At 40.1% G+C, this 19,380-nt stretch overlaps 1 protein-coding gene across 1 annotated transcript in view; it reads right to left on the minus strand.

The window, feature by feature from the left end:
* Positions 1–437: 437 nt before the first annotated feature.
* The window catches only part of CAMTA2 (calmodulin binding transcription activator 2), a 307,159-nt gene continuing 288,216 nt past the window's right edge, over positions 438–19,380 (minus strand). Inside the window, exons 22-23 of the mRNA XM_053718351.1 lie at positions 13,884–13,958; positions 438–4,765 (exon numbers count right to left, since the gene is read on the minus strand). Coding sequence (XP_053574326.1) covers positions 4,702–4,765; positions 13,884–13,958 — 139 coding nt within the window. The 3' untranslated portion in view covers positions 438–4,701. The remainder of the gene's footprint in view (positions 4,766–13,883; positions 13,959–19,380) is intronic.

A 19,380-nucleotide genomic window follows, 5' to 3' on the forward strand; every position in this document is an offset into this window, starting at 1 on the left:
GATTTTTCTTTGCATACATATTTGTAGATTATTCATTTATATAGCCCATCTGGTAGTGTTTTTGTAAAAATGTATAGTTACTTATTTTTTAACCAAGCCCCACAGTGTCAGATGCATACATGTGTTACAGACTCCTGATGGCTCCTGTTTATGTTATATGTCTTTTCATATGCAGGGAAGGGGGGTGGAGTGGGGAGTGTCTGCGCACCTTGTTTTTCCATCCTCTTTCACTCAGTGTTCCAGCCTAACCTCATCAACAGTGCTAAACTAGGAGCTTCTAAGTAAGGTTTTTTTAAAGGTTTTAAATTTGATATTTAGATTAGCATCTGTGTATTAAAATTGGTGTACACTGTCCCTTTAATATCCACTCATAACCATCTGTCCTCCTAAGATACTTCCACGCCATTTTGTTTAAAAGAAAACTCTAGACAAGCTCCTTCTTTTCGGCCAGTGCAGCGTCTTTAATGCAAATGGTTACAAACTCATGCAAAAAGAAGTAAAAATACGCAATACAGACGCCGTAAACTGGGAGAAAAACAATTGAACTCAATTCTTTTTCCCTTGTGTTTCTTGAAATGTTCTCAAGTCACGTGAAGCAGGCAGAAAATTCTATTTTCATAAAACTTTATATTACAATATTTACATTTTCATGCAAAAAACATTTGTTGCTCCACAGTTCCTTCATATTTATTCATATCATTTTCTAAATATATTTCTTTTTTTTAAGATAATTTTCATATATTTTTTTTCTGTTGACTGTTTTATTTAAATTCTTAAATAAATTTTTTTTTTGTCAATTTGTAAATATACTTTCTTAGCTTTGTTTCTATTTTAACTTTTACATCTTCTGAAGATGTTTTCTCTTTTACTGTTCAGTTACATTTTGCTGAAGAAAATATATTTAAAAATGAGAAAAAGCAATTATAAATACCAAAACAATCAAAGCATACATATTCAGAAAAAGAAAAATAGTTAAAAATGAGGAAAAAATATGTATAAGTGGGAAATAATTTTAAAAAGAAGATAAATACAAACAAGAATAAAACAATTTGTAAATATATGTGCTTCCAGGCGGATGTAAAGTACTACATTAAAAAAAAATTATGTCTTTTCCTCATTTTTCCACATATTTGTATTTTTAAATACATAATTTTCTACATTTTGAGAAAGTTTTAAATATATTTTGCATTACATTTTTTCTGGTATAATTATATATTTATTCTGCATTTTTCTTGCCTCACTTTAAACACATCTTCATATGTAATACTTATTTTTATTTATAATAATATTTGCCAGTTTGATAATATACATTTCCCTTGGAATTCGAGCTCATATATATATATACACATCCCCTTTGTGAATCTACCCCAGCAGAATGTCAGCTTTCCCCTGTATAATATTCACAACAATGAAAAGATTAAAAAAACAATATGTATGTACATATAAAAAAACACAAATGTAAAACATTTTGAATAAAAAATAAAAAAACACACACGCACATATATATATATGAATTACAAAGTGCATGAAATGAGACCAGTGAAATAAATAAATAAGTCAGCTGCCTGAGTGTGAAGCTTAGGTGATAACTTTCACAAATATACAGAAATATATATATGTACATATACAAAAACATACATACCACCCACTTCACATGAGATTTACAGTCCCTCCTGAGCTTACCTGATTCCGAGGAAGCTCTTAAATAAATCACACTTAGATCTTGAAATTAATTCTTCATCGCTATACAAGCACACAACCATATGCAGGCACACCCATGTTTCCTGTTCCCCCCATACATGTATTATAAATATATTTAAATATTAGACGTGCATTCGGCAGTTTCGTAAACTGCTGAATGCAGAAGGAAGCGGGTGCTCGTGGCATTCAGCTATTTTCGGAGCTGGATTTCTTCTTGTGAAAGTGCAATACACTAAGATATAGATTTGCACAGATCTTGGCATCTTAGTGTTGCACGAGATGAAATCCTGCTCTGAAAAAAAATGCTGCCTTAGTCAGTGAACGAAACTGGTGAATGTCTAATAGAAATATATATAGATAACCATTTTAAACATGGATTCCCTTTTGCTCACCCTAACAAAAGGAAGTCTGTATTTAAAATAGATGAGTGAGGCAAATAAAGATGAAGCATTGTGCTGCTCATTTGCATATCTTTACCCAGAGTCCTTTGCTCCAATGAAAAACATTGATAGTTCAGTGTTTCTGTGGAGGGGTGTACAGATGGGCAATACAAAGGTCTTTTGAGTACCCTTGACTCATGGTGGAGGAATTTATTCCTCCTCTTTTTACCCACCATAATTTAAATTAATATATAATCTCCCAACCTACACTCAAATCAGTGGCACACTGACAGTGTACTTTCCAAAGTGGCAAATGCATGCATACAGAACAAAACTACCCATGAATATTCAAAATGGTAAATAGTGGTAGTGTGAAGAATCCGACTTATACAGCTGTCATCAACATCTCAAATCCATCTAACCAAAATTACATTAATAAAAATATAACCGTTTTTTTTCCAATATTTTGAATACTTATGAGTCAGTTTACTCAGCATGTACATTTTCTATAGTCACACACAAACATTCACATACATGCACAGACACAAACATACACACGCTTGCGCAGACACATACAAACAAGCACTGCATGTAGTGATGCAATGAGCAGGCAATTAAGAGGTATGAGCAATTAAACATTACAGTGTCCCCTTATTTCCAGGAGAACTAAACAACAGGCGGGAACCTCCAGCTATACATAAACACACGCTCTGCATAAAAAAATAAGGACTATCTCTGTATGTTGCCATAAAAAAATAATGTTTTTGTTTTTATAATGATATGATTCTTTTTACAGTTGTAATTCCCACTGTCCCTGACAACAGGTTCTGTTTTGTAAAGTAAAAATGCTACCTTTAGGTAAATTGAAGTCACTAGTATACTATGGCTGTACAGACCCAGCATGCAAAGCGAAATGCTTTAAAAAGGCCCATAAAACCTTTCTTTTAATGCTGCTTAATGGCAGCTGTAAGACAGTAGCATGCTGGGGCTCTACTAATATGTTGCTCTATTGTAATACATTTAAAAGGCATTCAAGTTATTAAAGCATCAATATATTTTATATAGATACAAGATAATGATGCATTACTGACCTACAACTGAGTTAAATACTAGAAATACGTCTTACGAACCATTGATGTGATGACATACTAATGGCTGAGGCAGTAGTACTGAAATGCTGACACTGAAATGTTGGCATGACAAAACAAACAAACATGTGCAGCACTTTAAAGAGACTATGTGATTGTGCAATACAGGCCCATGGGATAGAAACTTACTGGGTGATTTGCCCAACAAGCATAAAAACAAAGTGAACTTGTTATTTTTTACTACTAGATCATCAGTTTTACAAAAAACCATGATACATTTTAAAAACCCACTTTTAAGGGTAAACTGTCATTTTAAGTCACAAGCTACACAGGGGAAGACGTCATGTCATGTCTATCAATAATTGCTACAATATGATGGTACTTCCCTCCGTCTCTGTAAAACAATGGAGCATTAAATCTTTTTTTTTTTAAGTCTTCCCCACTGCCATTTTTATTTAATTCCTTCAGTGCCTTACATGGTGACATTTTGAAAGGCCAAGGTTTGGTGTCACATTTTAATGCCTAACTCAACATTTCAATAAGATAACAAGGATGATGTTTGTGTATGAACAGATTACAAAGACTGCATTACACAACCTGCAATCTGAAGATAAGCATCATCTACTATCAAATGTATCAATTCTATTATTCAATAACCATTTATAATAAATATACTCTGAAAGAAAAGAGTAACAAGTAATTACATTTTAAAACTATCTTGTTAATATATAGATACTATTTATTATATTTCTTAATTTGCTTTTACATACCCTGATTTCCCTTCCACAAAGTATCTAACAATAAAATAGAGAAAACATTGTAGTCGTACGTTAGTAGTCTGCAGCCCTATTTAATATTATCCTGCAATAATACACGCAGGGACTATATATAAACTATATATAAACCAAATAAAAGTAATTTAAGATAAATTTAAAATTAAGGACAACTCTTTGTGGATAAAATACACTGTCTCACAAAAGACTATCTGTAAATCTAATTAAGCTGCAGTTTATCAGCCTTTAAATTAGAATTCTTTCCTAAAAAACAATAATTATTGTTAGTGTAACTATATTATAGAAATTGATGTTTACTAATAAATTTGCAAAGCATCTTTTTTTCAGATCAGTTAAAAAAAACTGTTTTACTATTAAATAACCCTTAAAGAATTACTGGCAATTAAAACTCAAAGTGACATAAATGAACACATGAAATTGTACTTAAAATAATTTAAAGTAAAAAAATGATTAGTAACAAAAACCTCACAGAATTTCTGAATTATAAAAAGCCCTAATATTGGTTATGATTTCCTGACAGCATTATAAAAAAACATTTATAAATACACTTCTAATCTCAATTAAATAATTATTTTCATGTTGGAGAAAAGTACAAAAAAAGTAGTGTAAAAAATGGCAACGTACAGAGATATTCTATAGAGATTTGTGCGTTTTTCAGCTAGAGTGGAACAAAGGTAAGAATAACTAATAAGGAGGTATGAAAAGGGGTGGCGAAAGAAGGGGTGAAGGATTGTAGGGCTAATTGGTCAGTCCCCTCTTCTGTAAACATTCAAGATCCTGGCTCTGTTTCATCTCTTTCATTCTGTGAAGGAAACATACAACATATTAGCCCATTAATAAAACCCTTTCTCATGTTTTAGTTTCACTGTACAAACACAGAGTATTGGGCAGTGCATCCAAATCCTGCAACCATATCCTGCACCCACCCAAAGCAATCTGCACAGTACACTATCCCACACATATACATAGTATTATTCCACACATACAGCTTAGCTTTACACAGTACATACCCTACACATTGTTACGGCATGCATCCCCCCACAACCACTACTCATAGCACTGAACACCATTCTGCTTATATATTTATTAAATAACACACTCACATTACATACCTAGTTCACAACAGATTTCCTCTAACCTTCCCATTTCATTCACTTTCATGTCATATCACGCCGTGACCACAGGCACCTCACAAAGAGAGCACCAGTCACTCTACCATTTATGATTTACACATGGTCAGTAAAAGTTATGCTTTTAATCCATCTAGCGGTGCCAAAGGCTGAAGTGAATACGGTGTGATACAGAGGTGCAAGCCAAAAGCAAGTCCCTTCTCATGAGAGCAGAAAAAAATATGTAACAGTTGCTTGTGCAGCACAATCAAATAGAGGGCAAAGCATAATTTGAATTACTTGAATTTACTTATGGTTCTGGGTCAGTGCTCAATGTTTTATATTGTGGTCAGTCACTGAAAAAATGAAATGTATGCTTACCTGATAAATTTGTTTCTTTCTTGATATGGTGAGTCTACGGATCGTCATAATTACTATTGGGAATATCACTCCTCATCAGCAGGAGGCGGCAAAGAGCACCACAGCAAAGCTGTTAAATACCACTCCCCTTACCCACAACCCCCAGTCATTCGACCAAAGGGAAAGGAGAAAGGAAGTAATATAAGGTGCAGAAGTGCCTGAGGTTTATGTAAACATAAACTGTCTGAAAATACAGGGCGGGCCTTGGAATTATAAATTTAATTTTCTTTCTAATGACACAGTGAGTCCCCGGATCATCAAAATTACTGTTGGGAATCAATACCAAAGCTAGAGGACATGGATGATAAGGGAGGGACAAGACAGTTAGCCTAAACAGAAGGCACCACTGCTTGAAGAACCTTTCTCCCCAAAACAGCCTCAGTTGAAGCAAAAGTATCAAATTTGTAAAATTTAGAAAAAGTGTGTAAAGATGACCAAGTGGCAGCCTTGCAAATCTGATCTACAGAAGTACCATTTTTGTAAGCCAAGGTAGAAGAAACAGCCCTCGTGGAGTGAGCCGTGATTTTCTCATATGCTAAGCGAATAATGCTCCTCAACCAACAAGAAAGCGAAGTAGCCGTAGCTTTCTGACCCTTACGCTTCTCAGAAAAGATAACAAATAAAGAAGAAGACTGGCGAAAATCTTTAGTCGCCTGTAAATAATATTTCAAAGCACGAACTACATCCAGGTTGTGCAACAAACGTTCCTTATGAGAAGGAGGATTAGGACACAAAGAAGGAACAACAATCTCTTGATTAATATTCTTATCTGAAACAACCTTAGGAATAAAACCTAAAGCAGTACGTAATACTACCTTATCAGAATGAAAAATAAGAAAAGAAGCTTCACACTGCAACGCTGAGAGCTCCGAAACACTTCCAGCCGAAGTGATAGCAACCAAAAACAAAACCTTCCAGGTTAACAACTTAATATCCAAAGAATGCATAGGCTCAAACAGAGCCTGTTGAAGAACTATTAAAACTAAATGAAGACTCCAAGGAGGAGACAAAAACTTAACAATAGGCCGGATTCTAACCAAAGCCTGACAAAAAAACTGAACGTCTGCTACATCCACTAGACATTTATGTGACAGAATAGATAAAGCAGAAATTTGACCCTTCAGGGTACAAGCAGACAAACCTTTCTCCAGACCCTCCTGAAGAAAAGACAAAATCCTGACTCTACTCCAAGAGTAGCCCTTAGATTCACATCAATACAGATATTTACGCCATATCTTGTAATAAATCTTTCTAGTCACAGGCTTACGCGCCTGAATCATAGTTTCAATAACCGACGCTTAGATAGAATCAAGCATTCAATCTCTAAGCAGTCAGCTTCAGAGAAACGAGATTTGGATGAAGGAAGGGACCCTGAAGTAGAAGGTCCTTCCTCAACGGAAGGCTCCAAGGTGGAAAGGATGACATCTCCACCAGATCTGCATACCAGATCCTGCAAGGCCACGCCGGTGCAATGAGAATTACCGACGTCCTCTCCTGTCGGATCCGAGCAATAACTCGAGGAAGAAGGGCAAACGGAGGAAACACGTATGCCAGACTGAACTTCCATGAACTGCTAGAGCATCTGTTAGAACAGCTTGAGGATCCCTTGACCTTGACCCGTACTTCGGAAGCTTGGGATTGTGAGGAGATACCATAAGATCCAACTCCGGTTGACGCCACCTGAGAATCAAAATGGAAAACACCTCCGGATGAAGTTTCCACTCCCCGGATGAAAAGACTGCCTGCTCAGAAAATCTGCTTTCCAATTGTCTACCCTTGGAATGTGGATCACAGACAGACAACAATTGTGAGCCTCTGCCCACTGAATAATCCTGGCTACCTCCTTCATCGCCAAGGAACTCTGAGTTCTTCCCTGATGATTGATGTAAGCCACGGACGTTATATTGCCCGACTGAAATCTGATAAACTGGGTTGAAGCCAACTTAGGCCAGGCCAGAAGAGCATTGAAGATTGCCCTCAGCTCTAAGACATTTATAGGAAGAATCGATTCCTCCCGAGTCCACAGACCCTGAGTCTTCAGTGGGCCCCAGGCAGCACCCCAACCCAGCAGACTGGCATCCGTGGTCACAATCACCCAGGAAGGCCTGCGAAAACAGGTTCCCTGGGAAAGAAGATCCTGAGACAACCACTACCGAAGAGAATCTCTTGCCACCTGATCTAAAACAATCTTTGGAGACAGATCCGTATAATCCCCATTCCACTGTCTCAGCATGAATAACTGCAGAGGTCTGAGATGAAACCGGGCAAACGGAATGATGTCCATGACCGAAACCATCAGACCAATAACCTCCATACACTGGGCCACCGACGGCCGAGGAGATTCCTGAAGAGCCAGACATGAATAGAACATTTTTTAATTCCTTGCTTCTGTCAAAAATATCTTCATTTCCAGAGAATCTATAATGGTTACCAAGAATACCACTCTTGTAGCCGGAATCAAGGAACTTTTTCCTAAATTCACCTTCCAACCATGGGAGTGCAGAAAAGACAAAAGCAACTCCGTGTGGGAGCTTGCTAGTTTAAAAGATGGCGCCTGAACAAGAATGTCGTCCAGATAAGGAGCTACTGCAACCCCCTGCAATCTGAGAACTGCCAGCAATGCACTCAGAACCTTTTGAAAACACCCTGGGAGCTGTTGCAATACCAAAAGGAAGAGCCACAAACTGAAAGTGCTTGTCTAGAAAAGCAAACCTCAGAAACTTGTGATGATCCTTGTGAATGGGAATATTTAGATATGCATCCTTTAAATCTACTGTAGTCATGAATTGACCGAATAGTTTCCATCTTGAAAGGCGGAACTCTGAGAAACTTGTTTACACACTTGAGATCCAAGATGGGTCTGAAAGTTCCCTACTTTTTGGGAACGATAAACAGTATAAAAACAATATAAAAACCTAGTCCCTGCTCCTGAACTGAAACAGGAATGATCACTAACATGTCGGAAAGATCTTGAACACAACTTAAAAATGCCTCTCTTTTTATCTGGTCTACAGATAACCTTGATAGATGAAACCTGCCCCTTGGAGGAAAATTCTTGAACTCCAGCCTGTATACCTGGGACACAACATCTATCACCCAGGGATCTGGAACGTCCTGAACAAAAAAAAATAGCCTGCCCCCCCCCCCCCCCCACAATCCATTCCCGGATTGGGTGCAAACCCTTTATGCAGACTTTGAGTCAGCAGCAGGCTTCTTAGACTGCTTCCCCTTGCTCCAGGACTGATTATGTCTCCAAGAAGGCTTGGATTGATCCTGCTTGGAGGAGGAAGAGGAAGACTTACCAGAGAAGTTACAAAGGAACGAAAATTACTGTCGACCTTTCTGCTTATTTCTCTTATCCTGAGGTTTTTTAAGGAATCGATAAAAGCTTAGACTTAGATTATACATCCGCAGACCAGGACTTTAACCATAAAGCCCTGCGAGCCAAAACAGCAAAGCCAGAAATCTTTGCTCCCAACTTGACAACCTGAAAAGAAGCGTCCGCAATAAAAGAATTGGCAAAATTTTAAAGCCTTAATTCTATCCTGAATCTCCTCCAGAGAAGGCTCCTGATGAATAGAATCAGACAACTCATCAAACCAATATGCAGCCGCACTGGTAAGCGTAGCATTAAACGCAACAGGCTACCATTGCATCCCCTGGTGAACATAAATCCTCTTAAGGAAGGCCTCCAACTTCTTATCCATGGGATCCTTAAAAGAACTATCCTCAATAGGACTAGTGATCCTCTTAGCCAAAGTGGAAATAGCTCCCTCAACCTTAGGAACTGTCTGTCAAGATTCCTTAATAGAATCCGCAATAGGAAACATCTTCCTAAAAATAGGAGAAGGGGAAAAAGGAATTCCAGGCTTTTCCCATTCCCGAGAAATAATCTCTGAAACCCGATCCGGAAAAGGAAAAACTTCAGCCACGGAGGGAACATCAAAAAACTTATTAAGCTTACTAGCCTTCTTGGGAGTAACTATGACCGTCAAATCAGAGTCATCCAAGGTAGATAAAACCTCCTTAAGTAACAAACGGAGGTGCTCCAACTTAAATCTGAAGAAAACCACCTCAGAATCAGCAGAATGAATTACAATATTAGAGTCCAAAATTTCCCCTTCAAACGTTACTGAAGTATCTTCTTCCTCAGACTTATGGGAAGAAACAGTTGACACAACTCCAACAGAGTCAGAACCCTTAAACCTCCTTTTGCGCTTCCCCTGCAAAGCATCAGATACAGCAGTGGATATGTGGGTAGTCATATCCTGCAATGAAAAACCAGCCTGAGACGAAACGCAGGGCACAGCATGAGAAGAGGATTGAGATTGGGATGATTGCTGAGAAAGCTGCGTAACAGCTTGAACAAGAGACTTCTGAACATCATTCTCCTTAGAAAATGAAGGCTCTGAATCAAAAACCCTATCCCTATACTGTAATGTTCTCTCTATACATGAAGAACAGAAAGGGATAGGCGGCTCCACATTAGCATCAAGGCATAAAGTGCAAGTAATATCCTGCAAGTCCTCTTGCTCCATCTTAATACCAGCAAGAAAAAATAAATCAGGAAATTCTAATTTCAGAAAAACTGCAGCAACAGCAAAAAAAAACAACCCAAACTTTCTTTTTTTAAACGTTATCGTCCCTTTAAGAAACAAACGTTAACCATATCACACAGAAAATTCACAATGAAATATAAATATTGGCCCCTGCAGCACCTATGCACCTCAACAAGCCTTGCTGAGGTGCTTACCTGACCTCCCATGGACTAGAGCAATAAACAGCGTAGCAGAGATGAACCGGACTCCCCCACTGCTACCACCTGCTCTCCAGACTGACCGCACCGCAGCCGAAGGGAAAATCAAACACAGCCTCCTAAAAGAGCGCGTAAAACTCTCGGCGCAGAAGCTCCGCCCATCATGGGTGTATGCAAACACCTCCTGGGCGACATTAAAAACAAACAGTCGCCGGGAAGATAAAAACTGCAAAATAAACTGTCAGCCATCTAAAGCTGAGAACAACCTAGCCTCTCCAATAAACAGAATAATGAGCCACATAAAAAGTGTACACAACACTCAGAGCCTAAAAATCGTCTGCCAACACATATGCCAGACTGTCCTATAATAATATTCCTCTCTCAGTGCCCCATAAAAAACTTGCCACCATATAAAAACCTGCACAAACAGGTTCACATCCCAAAAATTATCCAAAAGTGCCAACCTTTTCTGAACACCCTCAGAAAAATAAAAAAATAGCACTTACCTCCATAATAATCTGCCCGGCAGCAAGTCAGCTCACTAGGTTTGAAAGGTTTCCTTCCTAACATGGACCTGTGGATACAGAAAGAAAAAGACTAAGTAAACCTACATAGTCTTTTTACCAAAAGGGCAGCTCACAACCTGGGAAGCACAGAAGGGATTATACCCCCCCCAGTTCCCCAAAGCTTAAAAGCCACCACTGCTATACTGAAGAGACTGAAGTGGAATACTGCTAAACCCCAGAAAAAAACAGAACAAACTTGTCCTGCTTAAAAATAACAAACTCTTGATTGAAGAATCAGACACCTAACTTTACCCCTTCCTTGTAACTAATACAAGCAAAGAGAATGACTGGGAGTTGTGGGTAAGGTGAGTGGTATTTAACAGCTTTGCTGTGGTGCTCTTTGCCTCCTCCTGCTGATCAGGAGTGATATTCCCAATAATAATTATGATGATCCGTGTACTCACTGTGTCATTAGAAAGAAATACATCTTCAGTATGCGATAAACCTTTTTATACAGCATTGCACACTATCTCTTAAAAAGCTAAAAGACTACAGAATCGCTTTCAAAGTGTATAATATTCAATTATAAATATACTAGTCCTAAAGCCCATGTACACGGGCCATTTTTTGCAGTACAGCGGTCCCACCCCTTGCTCTTTCTCTGTCCCCCCCCTCTATTTTGCTCTCTCTTTCTCCCCTCTCTTTTGCGCTCTCTCTCCCCTCTCTTTTGCGCTCTCTCTCCCCCCTCTTTTTTACTCTCTCTCTCCCCCCTCTCTTTTGCTCTCTCTCTACCCCCTCTCATTTTTTCTCTCTCTTTCCCTCCTCTCTTTTGCTCTCTCTCTTCCCCCTCTCTTTTGCTCTCTCTCTTCCTCCTCTCTTTTGCTCTCTTTCTTCTCCCTCTCTTTTGCTCTCTCTCTTCCCCCTCTCTTTTGCTCTCTCTATTCCCCCTCTCTTTTGCTCTCTCTCTTCCCCCTCTATTTTGCTCGCTCTCTCCCCCCTCTCTTTTGCTCTCTCTCTCCCCCCTCTCTTTTGCTCTCTCTCTCCCCCCACTCTTTTGCTCTCTCTCCCCCCTCTCTTTTGCTCTCGCTCTCCCTCCTCTCTTTTGCTCCCTCCCCTCTCTCTTTTGCTCTCTCTCCCCCCCTCTCTTTTGCTCTCTCCCCCCCCTCTCTTTTGCTCTCTCCCCCCCCTCTCTTTTGCTCTCTCCCCCCCCCTCTCTTTTGCTCTCTCTCCCTCTCTTTTGCTCTCTCTCCTCTTGTTTGCTCTCTCTCTTCTCTCTTTTGCTGTCTCTCCCCTCTCTTTTGCGCTCTCTCTCCCTCTCTTTTGCGCTCTCTCCCCCCTCTCTTTTGCGCTCTCTCCCCCCTCTCTTTTGCGCTCTCTCCCCCCTCTCTTTTGTGTTCTCTCCCCCTCTCTTTTGTGCTCTCTCCCCCTCTCTTTTGCGCTCTCTACCCCCTCTATTTTACTCTCTCTCCCCCTCTATTTTGCTCTCTCTCTCTCCCCCTCTCATTTGCGCTCTCTCTCCCCTCTCTCCTTTGCGCTCTCTCTTTTGCTGTCTCTCTTCTGCACTCTCCCCCCTCTCTTTTGCTGTCTCTCTTCCTCTCTTTATCCCCCCTCTTGTGCTCTCTCTATCCCCCCTCTTTAGAGCTCTCTTTCTCTCATGGCAGTCGGCCCGGCATCTGGGCCCGCCCGCATCACGCCCGGCCCCGCCCGATCCGCCCGCGTCACGTCTGCCCCCGTCCACATCATGCCCAGGCCCGCCCACGTCGCACCAGCCCGGCCACGCCCACTTCACTACACGTCACAGTCTCTACTGCGCATGACAGCTTTGGACACACACTTGGCCTTTTATTATATAGGATATATATATATATTTCTCTCTCTCATACATTTATATAAATATACATACTGTCTTGTGTATCCGTGTATCTTTTTTCTACAATTTCTCCTTGGAGTATGTATTTTAAAATGGAATAATAAAGATTGAACTTTTTATTTAAGTTGCTGTTACCGTTTACCTTTTTGGACTGTTTATGCCTTTTTGCCTGTCTGGTAGCAGCATTCCTCATATTTTCGTGGTGCTGGTTCCACATTGGAGTAATACCGTGGCTGTATCCTCCTATACCTGCCATCGATTGGACCTGAGTGGAGAGTGTTTGGCGGCCTCATCGGAGGCATCACGTGACCCGGTTACGTCAGAAGAAACCTAGGAAGGCGTGGCGTTTTAGCCCAATGGTGGTGGCGAGTTTACAACGGTTGAGAGGTGGTAAGAAAGTGCAAGTCTTCGCCCCTTTTTCCTTTTCCGTAGTTGCCCCACAGCGCTGTATATAGCGGTTCCACAGCTTCTGATCTCATTACCGCTGACTGAATTTTCGGGACAACTGCCCAGCTTAAGCCTCAGCAGGGGGACAGGAGGTACCAGCACGGTTTCAGAGCTGACACGGATTACAGCTCTTTCCAAGTGCTCCATGATCTGGACATTGTTTCGGGACACAGGTAACTTTTTTGAACATTACTTCATTTAGTGGATTTGAGCACTTGAGTCCATTTTTCATACACCTTGTGAAATTTGTTCACCTTACATCTATATAGCAGTTTTTCATACATTATACATGGGAACAGCATTGATGTTATATAGCATACCACGTATAGTTATCACCCAGCCCAGCACTGTTCTTCTTTTGGTTTTGTATAAATATACACACACACACAATACTTGACAAATCTGTAGCGCTGTTTGTTCTCACCTTAACAATAAAACTCTAATTCATCACTCATACCTGCACCATTACACAATACTATAAATCACTAACACATTCTCAAATGCTACGTATTTACTCTCTCATAGATATAGCTCCACTTTCTTTTGACAGTTACATCATTATATAGTTGTTATACACACCTGTACACCCTGCTCTCTCACCTTCACTGCATCCAATCCAATCATATACTCAAACCGCATCCTCTTCTTCATAAACATACAACTCAACACTCGTATTTACAGCCAACACCTCAGCACCACAATCTCTCATGCACACCTTTTGACAATAAATACACTACATGTGTTCTTAAACGGTATGCAGCTTACTCCTCTTCCCATTGATAAAGACAAACACACTCAATATTTTCTATTACCTGTGCCGGCAGCGACGAAGGAATCTCATAATCTTGCGGGCTGCCTGGTCCTGCTTCTTGGTCAGGAACGAACCCCTGCAGAGTAGCATAGAACAATCAATCAACTGCTGATTGGTAAGCATACTCTTGGCACAACCATAAAGGGATAGTCTAGTCAAAATTAAACTTTCATGATTCAGATAGGGCATGCAATTTTAAACAACTGTCTAATTCACTTTTATCATTAAATTTGCTTTGTTCTCTTGGTATTCTTAGTTGAAATCTAAACCTAGGTAAGCTCATATGTTTATTTTAATCCCTTGAAGACCACCATTCAACAGTTTTTAACAGCTAAAGGGCATTAGTTCTTGTGTGCCATATAGATAACCTTGTGCTCACGCCTGTGGAGTTACTTATGAGAGGGCACTGACTGGCTAAAGTGCAAGTCTGTCAAAAGAACTGAAATAAGGGGACAGTCTGCAGAGGATTAGATACAAGGTAATCACAGAGGTAAAATGTATATTAATATAACTGTGTTGGTTATGCAAAACTGGGGAATGGGTAATAAAGGGATAATCTATCTTTTTAAACAATAAAAATTCTAGAGCAGACTGTCCCTTTAATTGACAGGCATGCTAGTGCAAAGAGCATACACCCCAGGGATGTGCATTCAGAGGTTTTGTTATAAAACAAATGCTTGATATGGCCGTCGCCAGTGGCAATTGGCTATTTGGACAGAGTGTAGGGGGTTGCACTTTCACAAGATCAAATCTGGCTCCAAAAATAGCAGAATGCTGCCGGGCTGCCATATTCGTCATTCGTTCTATAACAAAATGTCCAAATGAAAATCTCTAAACACACCTATCTGTACTTGTGCAAGCTCCAAAATCAGCATTGGGTGTGTGCACCTGTTGCCAATATTGTCATGAAAAAAAGGCTAAGGCAGCCTTTATGCTAGTTATATCAAACTGCTCTCTCACCTTATATTACACTAGGCAATACTATAGATGAATAAGTGTTATTATACTAGATACCAGGGCTGGCCAATAAGGAAAAACATATATATCACAATTTTTTGATAAAGTATTGCGATTTTATTAAAATATTTTAAACATACATTTTGTATTCAAAAATGTATTTAACTGTTCAAAACAGTGGCTTGTACCCTTTGCAATTTGCACTGCAGACTGAATAGGCCAGAGAAAAGATCTCCGCCAGTCCGCAATGAGGCAAGTAAAATGGCGGCGGTAGCATTATGTGCTGTGACACTGATGTAAAGCTTCTGGACCACCCACCTGGAGGAGTGATCAGTGCTGCTGCTGGCCTGGAGCACTTGTGTGATTGATGTGACATGTTAAAGGAAGTTGTTTCGGACTGTTTCATTTTTTTGTTTGTATATTTTGATAAAAAATTGCAGCCTCCTGCGATTTAGATATTGCAAAGCCTCATATTGTGATTAATTGCACAGCCCTAATAGATACATACAACAGATGCAGAGGTGATCACCAAATCTAAAATTATTTTAATGATGATAATTCATGAATTTTACAATGGTTTGATGCTAGCAAAAGACACTTGTGATATCCAACCATAAGGTTTTTTAATAGGGTCTGACTGGAACCAAAATAGTCTATAGTGTATTGACTGGCTGCTATGGGCCTGCCAGCACTTAAGCCCTGGTGCCATTGCACCTGCTGCACTAATGGTAGTTCTGCCCCTGCTTATTGATCTAAATGACAGGGGTACAGTGGGTATCAATTTTTTAAAATTCCTATTTAGAATTAAATCAAAGTAGTCAATGTTTTTTATTGCTAAAGTAATGTTAGCTGAAACACCTTTAAAGGGACATTAAACACTAAATAAATCATTGCTTGAATGATGTATTCAGAGCAAAAATTAGCCTGAGAATAATTTGTACATGAATTTTTAAAAATTATATTAGTTGTTTAAATACTGAAAAAAATAAGGGTAAAGTTAATGTCCATAAAGCAGTGGTTGCCGCCATATTTAGGTTACCTTTTCTGCTGAGGCCAATTAGGAATGGTTATAAAAGGCTTACTAGAGTGTACAACCAATGACTGTGTGGAATATAGCTGTGCCTGCACTTCCATAATTAACAATGATTGGAAAGCCCACAATATTCAGAATAAAATTACAGGAAAGGAGAAAAAAATAAATAATAAAAGTATATTGCAAAGTTGTTTTACTGCATGTAATTAAACAATTTATATTAATATCTTGAGGTGTTTAATGTCCCTTTAAGTTAAAGAGATAATTAATCCAGATAAAAAATGGTTGTCTTTGCAATTTGCACTAATTATTTCACTTTCAGTGTCTGGATTTATATTTATAATGTGCAGTTCTTACTGATTTATGTTAAATAACACTATTTCCAAAATACTGTCACAATTTATTAGCTTACACCATATTTTACTGAATTGATCCCAGTATGCGTGAGTTTTTTTCTTTATATCTGAGATTATCGTAGTATTAAAGGGACAGTCTAGTCCAAAATAAACGTTCATGATTCAGATAGAGAATGTAATTTAAAACAATTTTCCAATTTACTTTTATCACCAATTTTGCTTTGTTCTCTTGGTATTCTTAGTTGAAAGCTAAACCTAGGAGGTTCATATGCAAATTTCTAAGCCCTTGAAGGCCGCCTTTCTCTCAGGGCATTTTAACAGTTTTTCACCACTAGAGGGTGTTAGTTCATGTGTGACATATAGATAACACTGTGCTCACGAACGTAGAGATCCAGTCAGCCAGCTCTGATTGGCTAAAATGAATGTTTGTCAAAAGAACTGAAATAAGGGGGCAGTTTGCAGAGGCTTAGATACAAGGTAATCACAGAGGTAAAAAGTGTATTATTATAAATGTGTTGGTTATGCAAAACTAGGGAATGGGTAATAAAGTGATTATCTATCTTTTTAAACAATAACAATTCTGGTGTAGACTGTCTCTGTAACATTCTAATACTTATGCAGATATGTAAATATTATCCCTCTGTTCAAAACTGGTTAAAGGGATAGAAAAATCAAAATGAAACTTGTATGATTTGGAGAGAGCATGTACTTTCAAAAAAACATTTAGATTCACTTTGATTTTCCAAATTTACCTTGTTTTCTAAGTATCCTTTCTTGAAAAAGAATATGCACATGTCCTACACTATTGTGAGCTAGCTTGTGATTGGTGGCTACATTTGTCTCTTATCATTGGCTCACTAGAAGTTTTCAGCTAGCTCCCAGCAGTGTGTTGCTGCTTTGGAGCAGACTTTAGATTTATGTTTTATCCCTATGCAGAGGTTGAACACATATTTATATACAAGCAATACTGTGCATCATTAAAATATCTAACATACTGTATTACACTGTATTTTTATTTTGCCATTATTTATGCCTTTTAAGTGTTATTGGTGCCATAAAAAGTAAAATAACCTCTCTGAAACCAGTTGTCACAGCTGCTACTTCCAATCAATACTGGCATTTGTTACTTCTGAGCTATTGAAATTCCTCATTGATGTTTGCAGCATTCTAGCTAATCAGCTTCTAAATACATTACCCATTGACCTATTTTGGCGTATTAATTATCTCTCTAATGTAAAGAGATTTCAGTTTACAATAAATGATGAATCAATCATTGACCACTTCGATTTTAACGGTAACATAAATAAAAGTGGCTTCAACAACAGTTACATGCAATTTCACCAATAGAACAACTGACAGCTAAATGCGTAAACATTTTCATACCATTCTAATGTCAGACCTCAAATCAGAAAACCCATATTAGATCAGATACCTGGTCCTGCAGGCCCTCTGTCAGGCACATACCCACATCAGATCAGACCCCTAGCCCTGCAGCCCATCTGTCAGGCACATACCCACATCAGGTCAGACCCCTAGCCCTGCAGCCCATCTGTCAGGCACACACCCACATCAGATCAGACCCCTAGCCCTGCAGCCTGTCAGGCACATACCCACATCAGATCAGACCCCTAGCCCTGCAGCCTGTCAGGCACATACCCACATCAGATTAGACCCCTAGCCCTGCAGCCCAACTATCAGGCACATACCCACATCAGGTAAGACCCCTGGCCCTGCAGCCTCTCTGTCAGACACATACCCACATCAGATTAGACCAATGACCCTGCAGTCCTTCTGTCAGGCACATACCCACATCAGGTCAGACCCTAGCCCTGCAGCCCCTCTATCAGACACATACCCACATCAGGTCAGACCCCTAGCCCTGCAGCCTCTCTTTCAGGCACATACCCACATCAGATCAGACCCCTAGCCCTGCAGCCCATCTATCAGGCACATACCCACATCAAATCAGACCCCTGGTCCTGCAGCCTCTGTGTCAGACACATACCCACATCAGACCAATGACCCTGCAGTCCTTCTGTCAGGCACATACCCACATCAGATCAGACACATGGCCCTGCAGCCCCTCTATCAGACACATACCCACATCAGATCAGACCCCAGGCCCTGCAGCCACTCTGTAAGGCACATACCCACATCAGATCAGACCAATGGCCATGCAGCCCCTCTGTCAGGCACATACCCACTTCAGATCAGACCCCTGGCCCTGCAGCCCCTCTGTCAGGCATATACCCACATCAGATCAGACCAATGGCCCTCCTCTGTCAGGCACATAACCACATCAGATCAGACCCCTAGCACTGCAGCCCATCTGTCAGGCATATACCCACTACAGGTCAGACCCCTGGCCTTGCAGCCCCTTTGTCAGACACACACACACACACACACACATCAGATTAGACCAATGGCCCTGCAGCCCCTCTGTCAGGCACACACCCACTTCAGATCAGACCCCTGGCACTGCAGCCCCTCTGTCAGCCATATACCCACATCAGATCAGACCAATGGCCCTCCTCTGTCAGGCACATAACCACATCAGATCAGATCCCTAGCCCTGCAGCCCATCTGTCAGGTATATACCCACTACAGGTCAGACCCCTGGCCCTGCAGCCCCTTTGTCAGACACACACACATCAGATTAGACCAATGACCCTGCAGCCCCTCTGTCAGGCATATACCCACTTCAGATCAGACCACTGGGCCTGCAGCCTGTAAGTCATATATTCACATCAGACTCCTTGTCCTCTGATTGCTCTCATCAGACCCTAGTCCTGCAGCTCCTTTATTTATCGAATACTCATGTCAGATCTCTGCCTGCCCACATCACATCAGATCACTGGATTTGCAGCCCATATGTACTCTGCATGCCCACATCAGACTATAAATCAAACCCTGCCCTGCAGCATCTTTGGCCTTTGCATAGTCACATAAGACCCCTGGTTGTCAGCAACATACAAGTCAGTTTAGAGCCCTATCAGCCATGTTCCCATATCAGACCTCAGATCCTTTCAGATCAGACCCAAGGCCCAGAAGCCAATTTCCTTAAGGGTGCTGTCAATGGCGTTCTGTGACTGTTGCTACCCCTGTTCACAGCGTGCCGTCTGTAAATCACAAGACATGGGGACTGTGTGTTC

The sequence above is a fragment of the Bombina bombina genome, chromosome 6 (assembly GCF_027579735.1).
Source record: "Bombina bombina isolate aBomBom1 chromosome 6, aBomBom1.pri, whole genome shotgun sequence".
Classification (NCBI taxonomy): Eukaryota; Metazoa; Chordata; class Amphibia; order Anura; family Bombinatoridae; genus Bombina; species Bombina bombina.